Source organism: Balaenoptera ricei, chromosome 10 (genome assembly GCF_028023285.1).
Source record: "Balaenoptera ricei isolate mBalRic1 chromosome 10, mBalRic1.hap2, whole genome shotgun sequence".
In the NCBI taxonomy this organism is placed as follows: Eukaryota; Metazoa; Chordata; class Mammalia; order Artiodactyla; family Balaenopteridae; genus Balaenoptera; species Balaenoptera ricei.
Window position 1 is genome coordinate 60,573,288 of NC_082648.1, and position 15,335 is coordinate 60,588,622.

Genomic DNA, 15,335 nt, shown 5'->3' on the forward strand with positions numbered 1-15,335 from the left:
AATGGTGCAGATAATTATCTAGGGCGTGTGGAGCTTTACTCTCTTTTCTTGGTTAGTCTGTTTTCTACCAAGAATGGGTTGGAAAGACTGGGGTTGGTGGTGGGAGTGGGGGATTGCATGGGGAAGTGATGCTAAGGGATAGAAAGCCTAAGGAACCAATATTTTAAGGGACAAGAGAACTTGAGCTGTTTCTTTAAAGGACCAATAAATTCCCTAAGCATCAACCTTTAAATAAGTATAAAGAATGGAAAAGTTTGAGTTACCTACTGATGTTAGTGACTCCCAAGTAGAGGATAGTGAAAGTAGATGTTTCCAGATTACCTTAATAGAGCTTGAGACATCTTTTGGGGAAGGTAATTGGGTATTTGTCATATTAAACCCAAATGAAACTTGAATTATGGGTACATTTTCTTCACTGTTTGTATCTATGTGAATTCCTTTTGGATTCTTATATGTAAGTTAGGGGAAGATGTAAATTCTGTTATGGATCTTGAAGCATCAGCCTCTGGTGACAGTAGTTGAATATCACAGATTTCTCTTTAAAATGTGAAATGTAGCCAGTCCTGTCTATCACACCTATAGTGAGCCTCAAATTGGATTGTTGAAAATATTAGTAGAGTGCTTCTCAGGTTACAGAGTGCTGTTATTACTCAACTTGGATTTCAATTTTGATTCTATTAGAAGCCTTTTGAAGAAGTGGGGAGATAATCCCCACTTTATGAGTAAGGTTATATTGATTTAGACAGTGACTCAGGGTTGTACAAGTAGTAAGTATTGGACTGGGGGTAGAGACCCAGGTCTTTATTTCAGCCTGGCATTCTTACCTTTACACATTCAGCACCCTGACCCATTGCCGTCTTAGTTTCTGTTAACCACTGTGGGGAATAGGACTGTCGTCCTAGGGAACAAGAGGCATTGCCCTGTACTCTCAGTTGGTAATTTTGAGATAGGAATTAATGCATATTCTCAGAAGGAGTTCCTGAATGCTCAGTTTTTTCAGGAACTGAGTCCCAGACCAGCTATTTGGATAAATTGCTGTTTCCATTTGTCTGTATTAACCCCACATTCTTTCCAGTCAAATACTTTAAGTTATTTGAAACATACCCAGGGATTTTATTAAGAACTCTGGGCTTGGGAGAAGTCAGGGTAGTTTTCATAAAGCACTGGACCAAATCTCTTGCTTTTTACTCATAGCAAAGTAATCCGGACTGTAAATTTACTCTTATAGTTGATTCTTTCCTATTGAGTTGTTTGGCTTCTTAGCCCATAGATGAGGTGTAGGTGTATTTGTGTTGAATATAGTCTCATTAATAGTGAGGAAGAAGACAAAAGTTACCAAAAGCAGACAGAAGAGCTCAAGGAAGAGCAATTTTTAGTTATTGCAGACACTTTATCTAAGTTGTTTCTATGGGAGGTATTGTTTTGTTTTTTTTTTTTACTGTGTATGTTCATAATCTGATCCTGAATAAGCAGTAAAAGGTTAAATTATACTCAAAATACTGTATGTAAGAAGGCAGGAGAGTGTCTAGTTAAAAAAAAATGATGTCCACCTCTTAAGATTTAAAAAAATAAAATTGATCTTCTAATAACCGAATAAGCTTCAGTTAACCTGGAATGTTGACCTGTATATAGATGAAATTTTTCTTTTCTCTTTAAGAATGTGTACACTAGGATGGTAAGGAGTTCATTTCTCACACCTCCACACGGAAACAACTTTGCTATGAAAATAATTTTGGGGAACTACTTCAGAAATTGTAGTAGTGCTGATTAAGATGTTCATCAGTCAGCACTAGTGCAGAATCTGAGCATCACTGAATGCTAATTTAAACAGCTTTAATCTTTCTTTAATTAAAAGGAATTTGTATATTAATTCCACACCCACAACTCATGACATACCCCAAAGAACATCATGTATAAAATAAAATGGATTAAAAGCAACAACAATATGAAGATTAATTTGACTGCTTGCTTTAACTAAAACTTTATGGTAGTGATCCTGTATGAAAGCTGAAGACTTAAAGGATTAAATTAGCTTCTTAGAAATTTTTATTCATTATAACTTTATAATAAAGCACTCTTTCCGCCCTAGAGGAAAGGTGCTTTGTAAATCTTTCGAACAGCATGCTTTGAAATATTTCTGTTACAGACTATATGTGGTCAGACCCAGGAAAGTGGTACTCTTTTCCACTTTGTTGAATTCACATAAATTTCCTTCATGCTTTAATTGGTTTAACCTTCATATTTGTCATTGCTTTCACTGTGTCATTGCCATGTAGGAAAGTTCTGATGATAACAATCTAGTCTTCCTTCTAACCTACTTATTCTTTCGTAAAAGTGTTGTATTAGTCAGGGAAAGAAGTAAAGAAAAAAAAAGATTTCTTATAAGATACTGGCTTATGTGATTATGGAGACTGAAAAGTCCCACAGGCTGCCATCTATAAGGTGGAGACTCAAGAGAGCTGGTGGTATAGTTTAAAGACCTGAGAGCAGGAGAGCCAGTGGTGTAGGTGCCAGTCCTGAGTCTGAAGGCATGAGAACAAGGAGCACTGAGGGCAAAGCGCTGTCTCAGCTCAACCAACCAAGCAGAGAGCAAATTCAGTCTTCCTCCATCTTTTTATTCTATTCAGGTCCTCAGTGGATTGGGTGATGCCTACTCACATTGCTGAGGGCCATCTGCTTTAATCAGTTCACCAATTCAAATGCTAATCTCTTCTAGAAACACCTTCACAGATACTCCCAGAAATACTGTTTAACCAGACATCTGGGCATCCTGTGGCCCACTCAAGTTGACACACAGAATTAATCATGTCGTGTGTATTATTTTTAAAAAAGCATCTGCAATAAAGTTGTATAAATGCTTACATTTAGATATCATGTCGTATGCCATTTTTTCTAGCACTTTTCTCTAAATGTCTTGATAACTCCATTGTTTGGTACTGTAATAATTGGATACCTGCCATGGGAACCTAAGTTTATGTGTGTGTGTGTGCTAACATGCGTAGAGACATACTTTTCCGCAGGGTGTAGGGTAGACATAGTGAGGTTGGGAGGGATTAGGCGTAGCAGTAGATGATAGTGTAACTGAAAGTGGGGTCCGGCTGCTCGTTGCTCAAAAGCCAATAAAGAGGCCAGGTTGGCGGAAAGGAAAGTTTGTTTTGTTTTGGATGCTGTCAGTGTTGGGGTCTGGGGGTGGTAAGGGCGGACGTCTGTCCAGAGGCCGACTCCCACCACTGACAGTCAGTGGGCAAGAGCTGTTATAGACAGAGGGAGGGGCTCTGTGCAGAAACAGCACAGTCAGCTCTGACCATCTTGAAATTGGTCATCAGTGGTCTGATCAGCATCATCTTGATTGTTTTAGGTACAGCTAATCTTCAGCTCTAGGGTCGGTTTGTTTCCATTTCTTTGAGGCCAGTTCTCGGAATTGTGGCAGCTCATGGCTGCAGTCTGGTCATCATGTAGTTAACTTCTTCCACCTGCTGGGGGTTTCAGTATCTTTAAGACAGACCTCAGGATATGGCTCAGAATATTATCTACAGCCCTTAAGAAGGAACTAAAGATCCTTGACTATGCTTAATGACTAAACTATTATTATTTGGTCTCCTTTGACTGTTTTCCTTTGTTTCTGCATTTTCTCACTTCTCTGGTTAAACTTATTCTTTGGCTAAAGTTTTTCCACAGGCAAAAGGCAGGCGGAGGAGGTGGAGGGCAAGGACCATAGGGTCCTGCTCCGTTTCAACAGGGTAGAGGCTAAGAGCAGATAGAGCTAAACTTTTATGTGTAAGGAGATCCTGAAGTGAACTGTCTCTTTCTGTTATACTTTTAATCTGAGTTTTCTCAAGAGACTTTGGCTTACATGCTTCCTGGGGTCATTTTTAAAGTTTTCTTCCAGAATAGGAAGAGTGATGTAAAATTGTGTATGACTGCAGGCAGAAATATACCCCCCCTTTTAAAAATATATACTGTTTTAAATGGCTTCATTGCACACAGATATTGGTGAATGATAAGAATGTAAGTGTTGGCTGCAAATGAAAGACTGTATGTTTTCCACAGACTTCCCAAGCTATCACTGGGGAAAAAAAATCTCTATGTAACTTTAACGAATGTACAAAAGTTACCAAAGTTGAATGATATGTCTGTGAAAAGGCTTAGTAAGAGCTCTTGTTCCTTTGTTGATTCAAGAATCTGTATCTTAAGTCTGAAATCTAATTGTAAAACAATTAAGAAAATTGAGGATTTTATAAGATGGAACTAAAAAATAAGACGTTTGACGTGGTCAGGTGAAAAGCAAAACAAAGATTTTTTGTTTGTTTTTTAAGTGAGGGGCCTGATTCTTTAACTTTCCAATTTTTCTTTTAATCTACGGCTGCAAATTAGTGTCATGATGAGAAATTATAAGAGCACAAGAGAAAGGTGGTTAAAATGGTAGTTTTAGGTACAAAATATTGATTGGATTAAGTAAGACCATTGGCTAGCATTGGTTGGGTCTAGAGTAACAGCAAAAGGGAAAAAAAAGAACATAAATACAACCACTTAAAAGAGGTAATTTTGTTGTGATTTCTTTTGGGTAGATTACCAATGTCTGGTTGCTAAAGCAGTTGGATCCTTTTTAGTTCTTATTTTACTGGGCTTATTCCTCGTAGTTTGGTGGTGGTTGACTACTCTGGCCTTGCAACTTTCTTCCCTTTGACTTTTTTTTTTTTTAATATTTATTAAATTTGATATTCCTCTGGATTTCCCTTCACCCCTCTTCTTTATCATAATACTTTTGCACATTATTTTTTAATAATATTACCCTCTCTTGATAATGATATTTACGCTAAGACACATGCTAGCAGTTATGTATCTGTTGATATCTCAGTACAAAACAACTCACCTTTCTCACCTGATTGCTAGATTTCCTCCTCATTGTTTACGAACATCAGTATCTACCAGTTTCTGAAAACAAGAAAAAAGATGCAGTTTTAAGTGAAATGGTGGTGATATGCACAGATGGATACATAAAGCTTAGGTTTTTAGAGATATGATTAGTTTTTTCTGTTCTTCTTAGGATATGTGCAAGGAATGAGTGACTTACTTTCCCCTCTTTTATATGTGATGGAAAATGAAGTAGATGCCTTTTGGTGCTTTGCCTCCTACATGGACCAAATGGTAAGGTTCCATTCCAAACTAATTTTGAAAATTTTAGTTGTATAATAATCTTATTATATAAGATTGATGTTTATATTTAGCCAATTATGGTAGAACTTAAAAAAAACTGCTCTATGTTGTTTGTTCATTTGTTTCTTTTTTAAATAGCCTTTTCAAGAGGCTTGGAAATGCTGGTATTGTTTTCAATACAAAAAGTAGATAGTAAGTGCCTATAGAACAGGAATAATCAGGATTTAATATTGGTAAATGCTTATGATCTGCAGAAGAACCATGAGTCATTATAGAATATTGATGAAAAAGATGATTTCAGTTCTTGTGAAGTAGTTGAACTTTCATATCATCTGTTTCAGAGATAAAGCTTAGTCATGCCAAGTAATATCCTTAGCTTTTGTGAACATTTTGTATTTTGTCATTATAGTGGCTGATTTTTCTCCAGATGTGTTTGAACTATTTGTAACGTTGACAGCTTCTTAGTTTTTTCCTAAGCATGCGATTATTAGAGTTGAACTGTGTCTATATATACATATTATTATAAGGAACATTTTATCTATTATCATTGATATATCTTGGAGACAGAGTTCTAGGACAATAGTACAGTATTAACAGGAAAATAAAATAGCACAGTCTTCTCAAGTAATCTGTTAGAAAGGGGAAAAAAAAAGGAAAGGGGCTAAGAGCATATAAAAGCATATGAAATCCAAAGACCTGACTACATAGGTCACTGTACTGTTTCAAAATAAAATAAATATACTTGATGCTGGGCCTTGATGGTTGGATATTGAGATGGCTTGCTTGCAAAGGAATAAAGATTTGAATATGTAGTCATATAAAATGTTTCCCTGTAGTGGAGAGTCTGGGATACAGATGTGAAATTTTTTGATTACTTCTATTTTTTGATTACTTCTATTTTTTGATTACTTCTGTTCTTCCTCTCTTGCTTGCCTATTTGTTATTTCCCCTTCTAATTTGTCCCAATTTTATCTATTTCCTCAAGTCTCTTATCCATGGTTCCAACTCATCCTCACTTCTCCTAGTTCTTTTCCATACTTGATAAGATTTGATAGTTTTAAAATATTCTTTTACTATTAAAGTAATATTCAAATTATATAGTCTTTTACCATGAATTAATGTTTTTGGATTATTTGGAAAGATTATTAATTGCAGTAATATGGTAATATCATAGTTTGTATTCCTTACCTTTTTGATTGATTGATTTTACCTGCCTTCTTAGTTCCAATTACTCCCAGGTGCTCTAGAAACCTGAGGCATTTGTTATAAAGGTCTGTACAACTGATACTAATTGTGTAAAAACTGTTGTCTGCTTTCCTTGTGTTTTTGTTGTTTATCCTCTTTTCACTAGAGCTAGTATGGACCTTGATAAAGGGGTCATGTCTTTATTTAACTAGTTCTCTGATATGCTTGCAGAATTTTCCTAATGCCTGACATGAGGTTTTTGTTCAACAGATTTTTGTAGAATAAACACATGAATATTTCCCCAGTGCTTAGTTTAGACCTCTACTTACAGTAGGTATTCCAAGAATTAGCACAAACATATGGCATTTAGTGTTTTATAGTAATAGTTTTCATAAAACTGAGCTAATATTGGCATGTTCAAATATATTGGCTTGTGGTGCCAAATACATACATACATGCATACGTGTGCATGTATTTAGGTGTCAAATGTAAAGACTACTTTCTGAACATCTGCAGTGTACCACTTCACAGTCTATTTGTCATTTTTGTGTATGAAGGTTCAAGTTCTTTGTTCTGTCTCTTTCACAGTAAATGTTCTGTGTTTGCCTTTTCCATTGAGAATGGTCTGGGGATTTTTCTAGTCTTTATTCTAAAAAGATCTCTTAATATATTGTCTACTAACATCTTTTGCTTCATAATATTTGAATGAAAGGGCAATAAGTTACGATCAAAATAATCCGCACAATTATTTTTCACTGCATTGCTGTTGTTTTGGTGTCCTTGAATCTGTGCTGCTGTTTGACTCCTTTTTGTTTTATGGATTTATTTAACATAAGTTTTAACTACTTTAGTGAGGCTGAATTCAGTGTCTGTAGATTTACTTTTGTTGATATTTACATCTAATGTAGGTCTAGGCATAGACTTTGTTTTCGAAATATAGAAATATTTGCAAAATGATCTGACGAACTTTCTTATAGCCACCATTCATTTTGCCATATAGTTTTGTCCCACCCTTCCTTCTCACCCCCATCCATATATATACACACACACACACATACCTATGTATATGTATGCACACACGTGTTTATTTACAGTTACACTTGATGCCCTTTGTATATCCACTGTTGACCTCATTTCCCTTTCTCCAGGAGTAGCTACTTTTCTGAAGTCGGCTTCTGTCGTTTTGGGAGTGCTGCTTTTTATAGCAGAGTGGGTAGCAGTGGCTATGCCATGTTGGTACTTCCAAACCAATTTTAGCTTTTGGTCATGTCACAACAAAAATTATGCTGTTAATCAAAGAGTTAATTCTGCCTTTCCCTTATAGTTCCATGTGGGAAATGTGAAGAAACTATATCCCAAAGGCTTGCGTTAGTCTGTAAAACTATTTCGTTCACTAATTAAACTATTTAAATCACTGAAGAGAAGCCATTTTATTGAGAATCAGTAGCCCTTAATTTTCAAAGATTTTTTTTTACCAGGAATGAATGGTTTCTAATCGGATAGATACTTCTAATAAAACACTATTATTCTCTCAAAAACTAAAAAAGAAGTGTGAGGGAGGGGATGTTGTTCTTAGGCTTTTCACAAAGGTTAGGGCAGTAGTTCACCATAAAGGGGTTAGAACACTAGGGTTAAAGGGATCAGAATCATCTAAGAAGCCTTTATTTTGGTGCACTCCCCATCCCCAAACCTTGACTGAAGTGTTGGTAGGGAATCTTTTAAACTTCAAAGATTATTTAAAACATGTAACCACAGTAGTTCTCAAACTTTATGATCTCAGGACCCCTTCACACTCTTAAATATTATTGAGGATTCCAAGAGCTTTTGTTAATGTGGGTTATATCTATTGATGTTTGTCATATGAAAAATTAATGCTAGGAAATTTATAAATATTTATTTATTCATTCATTTAAAAATGACAGTAAACCTGCTACACCTTGGTATACATACATTTTTTTTTAATGAAAAGTAACTTTTCCAAAACAGAGTTTACTGAGAAGAGGGATTATTTTCCATTTTTCATTTTCTTTAATGTTTAGTTTAGGAGTTTAGTTTAATAGAACACAGCTGACTTGCATATCCACTCCTGTATGCAGTCTATTGCAATATCACACATCATATAGCCTTTACACTTATGGGAGAATTTAAAGTGCAAAATGCATAGATTGTTTTAGTGTTGTTATGAAAATGGTTTTGACTTCATAAATTCCCTAATGTCATCAAATCTAAGAAATAATTAGCTAATTCTTTAACATGCGATATATGTTAAAGCTAAACTTAATTTTATTTCATGTTAATTTGAAGAAATATTTAACAGTGAAGTGATTTGATAAAAGTCTATTTTCCAATGTGTGTTCCATTCACCAAGTCTCTTATTTGACATAAGAAATAAGTATTGATATATCAGTCAGTCTACTCCTGCTGTCTCTGCATTATTCTTTATCTAAAAAAAAAACGAATAGAGGGAAAAAATAATTCTTAGTTTGAGACCAAAGATTCTCTCTCCCTCCTTTTTAATGTTGCTTTAGCATTTTAATTAGTTGTGATTTTAAAATATAACCAGTGTGGTATAAATCCAGCATTTGTCATTATATTCATGGCATAGTTATCGGTGATTATGTACTGTAAAATATTTATTAAATATAACTTATGTGATAACATTTATTTTTTTAAAGCATCAAAATTTTGAAGAACAAATGCAAGGCATGAAGACCCAGCTAATTCAGCTAAGTACCTTACTTCGATTGTTGGACAGTGGATTTTGCAGTTACTTAGGTAAGTTTAATGAAACAAAACTATACCCAGCAAATTGTAAGGTAATACTAACAGAGAAAAAATGTAAAGAGCTCTTTTTAAGATGTATATACTCTACCAATGTTGCCTGGGTTCCTCTGAGGAATAAAAGTGTGGGACCAAACTGTCCTTGTATAATTTTGCCTTAAAACAGTTTATTTTTAAAACGAACTATAGTTGTCCCTCAGTATTTGTGGGGGATTGGTTCCAGGACCCACCCGCCACCCCTATACCAAAACCTGAGGATACTCAAGTCCCTTATGTAAAATGGTGCAGTATTTGCATATAACCTATGCACATCCTCCTGTAGACTTTAGATCATCTCTAGATTATTTATTGTATCTAACACAATATAACTGCTATGTGAATAGGTGTAAATACAATGTAAAGACTATGTAAATAGTTGCTAGGCAAGGCAAATTCAAGTTTTGCTTTTTGGAACTTTCTGGAAATTTTTTTTTTTCCAAAAATTTTCCATTCATGTTTGGTTGAATCCACGGATGCAGAACCTGCAGATATGGAGGGTCAACTGTATTTGTTGTTATTTGGTGGTTTTCTTTTAAAGAAGTTAGCCTGCAAATTAAAATTGTTTCCTTGAATTAGTAGAAGGCAGTTAAATTTATAGGACTTTTAATAGCCTAAGATGAATAGAAAAATTTGAGTTTGAAGTAGGTCACTGTATTCTGAGATAATTAGCATAAGAGTAAGCCATATATATATTTTTTTCTGTGTAGAATCCCAGGACTCTGGATACCTTTATTTTTGCTTCAGATGGCTTTTAATCAGATTTAAAAGGGAATTTAGTTTTCTAGATATTCTTCGATTATGGGAGGTAAGTTCTTAAATTATTGTAAAAATTAATATTTTTTATGGAAACATTTTGTATCTGTAGAGTAAATGGATTATAATATTTTGACTGAAATTTCTAAAGCAGTTATGTTCTGAAAATTCTAATGGTTTGTGGTCTCTCCTTAAAAATTAACCATCTTGAACTGAATGTGTGGTCTTTGGAGCTTTTTTCTGTAAATCAAATCCTTGTGTGATTGGGTGCCAGTGGGTTTCCCAGAACCAGTTCTCTGGACCACTTGTGCCTGTGTTCTTTCCTTGGAAGGCTTGACTTTATGTGAGGCTCTGCCACATTTGGGTGTAGATTTGAATAGAGTTAAGGAAGTTTTGGCAGCCAGTCAATTGAGATAGTACTTTATTTGTAGTCTGAAATATTGGGAGGGAACTGACTTGTGTTTTGCTTTTTTAAAGAAATTTAAGTTGGAGCAGAATACTAAGAATAATATGACAAATATCCCACTATCCACATTTAACATATGTAAATATTTTGCCGTATTCACTTCTGGTTTTTTCTCTTTCTTTCCAAGACAACATATATTTAAAGATATAGCTCATATCTTTAATCACCACCCCAAGCCCCATTTCCCTCTTCCCCTCTCTAGAGTATATTCATGATCATGTTTTTGGTTTATATCCTTTTATTCCCTCTTGCACCCAGGGCAACTCTTGATGAAAAACAGAAAATTATTATTTTCTTCTTATACATCTGTTAATTGTTAAGTTAACAGATGGATGTGCTTTTGAAATAGAATATTGGTATAATGACTGCTTGATGCTTTATCTTTATAAAAGTAAAGATGACAGAAATATTCCCAAGGAAAGAATGGGGGAAATAATCAGGATAATAAATAGACTTGTATACAGTGGGCACCCTGAGGCTTTTACACCTGGAAATTGACTCCTGTACTTCTGGTGACTGTGCTGCCATTAGAGAAGGTGATGCACTGATTGAAGGATCACCACTTTATGGAGGATCACTTTCTTTGTTTGAAATTAGAAGGAAAACTCACATGTTCTTGACCTAGAATCATATTTTAAAGTTAATCAATTTTATTAAATTGTTATCTCAACTTCTTTTTAAAAATTATCAACATCGCTGTAATAACTCCTTAGTCTGTGTTTACCAAATAAATTGGAACTTTTAATGAAACTTTTGAGGATAATTGCATTGTAATTAAACTTTCAAGAATTGGATTTAGTCTGAAAATTATTCTACTTAATCTACTTCTGGTAAAAGAAGTAAAAACATTTCAGGTATGCTTTAATAGTAGTGTTTACATGGCTCTTTTGATCGTTCCAAAAAATGATATTATTAGGTACATTAACCAGGGGGAAATTAAGAACTTAAGTTTTAGGGCATTAGCTATACTTAGGAAGAAGTGCAGCTATTGATCAAATGTTTTATACATTTGGGTATAAATTTTGGGTGGTCAATCCAGTTCTTGTCAGGGATATTCTGAGTTATATAATATGATGTTTAGAATGTAGAGCTACCTCTGGGTGTTTTTGATTCCATGCAGTGTATAACTGAATCTTTACTCCCGTGATTTAACTCCCCTGTACCCCTCCCCCCAGCCCCCCGCCCCACCGAGACTGAAGATGATTTAAAAGTGAAAAACTGAAGGTTCAGAAAAATACTGAAAATGCCTCTAACCCTTACACTTTAACCTCATGACTGTGGCTCCTTAGTTAATACCATTTATCATACTGGTTAGGCTCAGTGTTACTGTAGTTACCTAAAGAGCCGCATTTGGAACTCATCATATTCATATAATAGTTAATATTATATTAACTATTAATATAATAGTTACTTCGTACGTAAAAGTAAGACTTTCCTTCCCCACACCTCATTTCTTAACTAGAAAAAGAGTGGACTACTCCATCTAGGCAACTCGTGCTTTGCACAGAAGTCATTCAGAGTTCAGCATTGTATCTGTGAGGAAAATATTTTAGAATTGATAGAGTTTACTAAATAGGTGTTCTATTTTTTATAGGTAATGTGGACTGAACTACCATGTAAAAATTTCCATCTTCTTCTCTGTTGTGCTATTCTGGAATCAGAAAAGCAGCAAATAATGGAAAAGCATTATGGCTTTAATGAAATACTTAAGGTAGTTATTACTTTAACTTAAATTTTAATATTTTGGCTCTTTCCTCTTTTTGGTGGTATTGATATACATACATTTCCTTGGAGCATTATTGAATCCCTCAAGTAACTTAAATTTTATCAATAACAGTCAGTACTAGGACTGACTCTCTGAGAATGGCAGTTCAGCAAGTACATATTGCCAGTTATTTTTCCTAGCTAATTAGGAAGAAAAGGAAATTCAACAAATGCTCTTTTATGTAGTTTAATTTTCTAAAAAAATTCTTTTGCTTATAACTTGAGATAGTAGACTTGGGACAACTGTTGGATTTAATGTTCCATAAGCTTATAACTATTCTTTAGCTTTAAAACTTGAAATGATCTAATGAAAGATATATTAAATTTCCTGTTTACTTGTAGTATGAGGGTGTTGTTATTTTAAGGATTTTATCTACAGTGTAATATAACTGGTAATAAGTTGTATAGTAGAATATAATAGTGTTTCATTTTCATTGAAACTGAATTATTTTATTTTATTTATTGATTATTTTATTGATTTATTTTAGCATATCAATGAATTGTCCATGAAAATTGATGTGGAAGATGTACTATGCAAGGCAGAAGCAATTTCTCTACAGATGGTAAAATGCAAGGTATACAGTGTTTTAAGTAATTACAAGATTTTTTTGTTTGTATGTTTTTGGTGGATTGAGGTCAAGAGATAATTTTTCCTTTTAGAAGTAAAATTGGCAGCAAGTTGAAGGCAGACACAAAGCATTGGCTAGCATTTGTTTACCATTATAAATTTACAGCACTTAATTGAAAACAATTGGTTAATTATGCTAGATAGGAAACATATAATAATAAGGCAAAATGACAAAAGTAATGAAAACACTAAAGGGGCTGCAGAAGCATTGATAAATTACCTAATCAAAGAACACAGAATAGGACCTCATATTAAATATGTAGTATCTTTAAGTAAAGACAGATGCTAATCAGAAATAATTAAATGAAGAGTATTTGGTCTATGTCATTACATTTGTATCAGTCAAACTCTTAATAATCTCTAAAAACAAGGCAAAGTTGATGTGTTATATTCTGAATTTAAACCAAAGTATTATACTTTTGATGTATTTTGGTTTTTATATTTTTTATGAGAATTCTTATTTGGTCTTTGTGTCATTTGATCATGGTTCCAAATATTTATTTTGGTTCAGTTTTACACACAGTTATTTGATAGCTGTTCTGTTCAAAACCTGCCAGTGAGGGCTTCCCTGGTGGCACAGTGGTTAAGAATCCGCCTGCCAATGCAGGGGACATGGGTTCGAGCCCTGGTCCAGGAAGATCCCACACGCCGCGGAGCAGCTAAGCCCGTGCACCACAACTACTGAGCCTGTGCTCTAGAGCCCACATGCCACAACTACTGAAGCCTGTGCGCCTAGAGCCCGTGCTCTGCAACAAGAGAAGCCACCGCAATGAGAAGCCCGTGCACTGCAACGAAGAGTAGCCCCTGCTCGCTGCAACTGGAGAAAGCCCGCACGCAGCAATGAAGACCCAACGCAGCCAAAATAAATTTAAAAAAACACACAAAACCTGTCAGTGAGATACTTCTTATGTTTAAGGAACTTCTGTGTATTGAGGGAGAAAGATGGTGTAAATAAGGAGAATGAAATAAATGCAGAATATTAGAAAACAATATGCTTGTGGGAGTGGTGGGATGGGGTGGAGAGTGGCTAATTCAGAACAGAAGGTCAGAGAACCACTTACTAAAAAGAGTGGTTAGGGTTTCATTTGGAGTGGAGAAGGATGGTTTGAGAGGGTGCATAACAATTACACTGTTAAAGCAAATGCTTAGATGGTAGTATTAAATAGAAGTGTTAATTTGTGATTACTTTTCCTCTATGGTGAATGATGATTTTATATTTGATTTTTCTTATTCAGGAGTTGCCACAAGCAGTTTGTGAGATCCTGGGGCTTCAGGACAGTGAAGTTACAACACCAGATTCAGACAATGGTGAAGATGAAAATGTTGGCATGACTAGTTGTCCGACATCTGCATTTCAGAGTAACTCCTTGCCTGTACTTGCTGCCAGTGGAGCCAGAGATGACAACCCAACAGAGATATCCATGTCCCCAAATGTCAGCAGAGTAACACCTGCATGATCATTCTTCTTGCTTTTTGAAGAGACACTTCGTTGCAACTTCTTTTCAAGTACTGGAAAGGTGGAAATTTAAAATCTTGTTATTGATCATGCTTTAAGGTTTATGGAAAGAAAGTGTACTGATGTTCTTGCATTAAAGCTTTACGAAGATTTAAACTAATTATTTTTGTAGTTACTTCTACCAAATAGCCTTTCCTTTTCAATAACATTCCTTAGTATTTTTATAGCTAAGTACATTTTATTTTCTCGCTGATGAACTGGAATTGGATAAATATTACAAGTGGATGAGTTGGAAATTATGCACTTTGAAAACATTCACTTTGTTTACTCCAAGTTCAGTGGGTTTGGATTTGATTAAATGTTGAGCCTTTCTATAGCATTCTAAGTTGAGAAGTAGATTGTTACCCAGTGACGAAATAAAAGAATTTGTTTTTCTCTTTTGTTTACAACAATACAGCTTAAATATTTATGCTGGTTGAATGTGATATAAATTGGCCATTTTCATCAATGCAATTTAATGTGTAGATAAAGAGCTATTTCAACCATAAGAAGTGGATTGGCAGTATATTTTTTACATTGAATTTTTCTTCACTTGTATATAAAGACTGTATAAGTACTTATTTATGAGTATAAGAGAGGATAGGCATATTTTCTTTAACTGAATAAACTTGACTATTGATTTATATAACCTGATTTCACGAAGTTAATACATAGCTTCAATATGAGATCTTTTTCAAAACTATTTTCTTAACCAAACATTTATTTCATGAGACTACATCCAACCCTGTACCTGGTATAATTTTCAAGTTAATTGCTTGTAGTCTCACTTTACTAATAAAGTTTACTATCTTTCCTAATAATGTATTAACTGATTAATCAGGTCTTTAAATTTTTATGAAATACTCTTTACAAAAAGCTTATGTCAAAAATTTCAATATACTATTCGTGAGTCTCAAAATAATACTTTTTTGTATATGAATGAAGCTGTTGTTTTTACCATGCAGTGTTGCATGATATTAAGTTATGTGTAATTAACATAACTGATTCCATTTTAATTGTAATTTGTTAAGTTCTGTACATATCATTAAAATAAATTTGAAGTTGAA

General features: G+C 34.4%; 1 protein-coding gene across 2 annotated transcripts in view; it reads left to right on the top strand.

Annotated features, from left to right (window-relative positions):
• Positions 1 to 15,335, top strand: part of TBC1D15 (TBC1 domain family member 15) — a 69,423-nt gene extending 54,088 nt beyond the window's left edge. For both annotated transcript variants that reach the window (XM_059936532.1, XM_059936533.1), the window contains 6 exons: positions 5,048 to 5,148; positions 9,018 to 9,117; positions 9,870 to 9,967; positions 11,976 to 12,092; positions 12,634 to 12,720; positions 14,009 to 15,335. In XM_059936532.1, the coding sequence (XP_059792515.1) occupies positions 5,048 to 5,148; positions 9,018 to 9,117; positions 9,870 to 9,967; positions 11,976 to 12,092; positions 12,634 to 12,720; positions 14,009 to 14,230 (725 nt within the window). In that variant the 3' untranslated portion in view covers positions 14,231 to 15,335. The remainder of the gene's footprint in view (positions 1 to 5,047; positions 5,149 to 9,017; positions 9,118 to 9,869; positions 9,968 to 11,975; positions 12,093 to 12,633; positions 12,721 to 14,008) is intronic.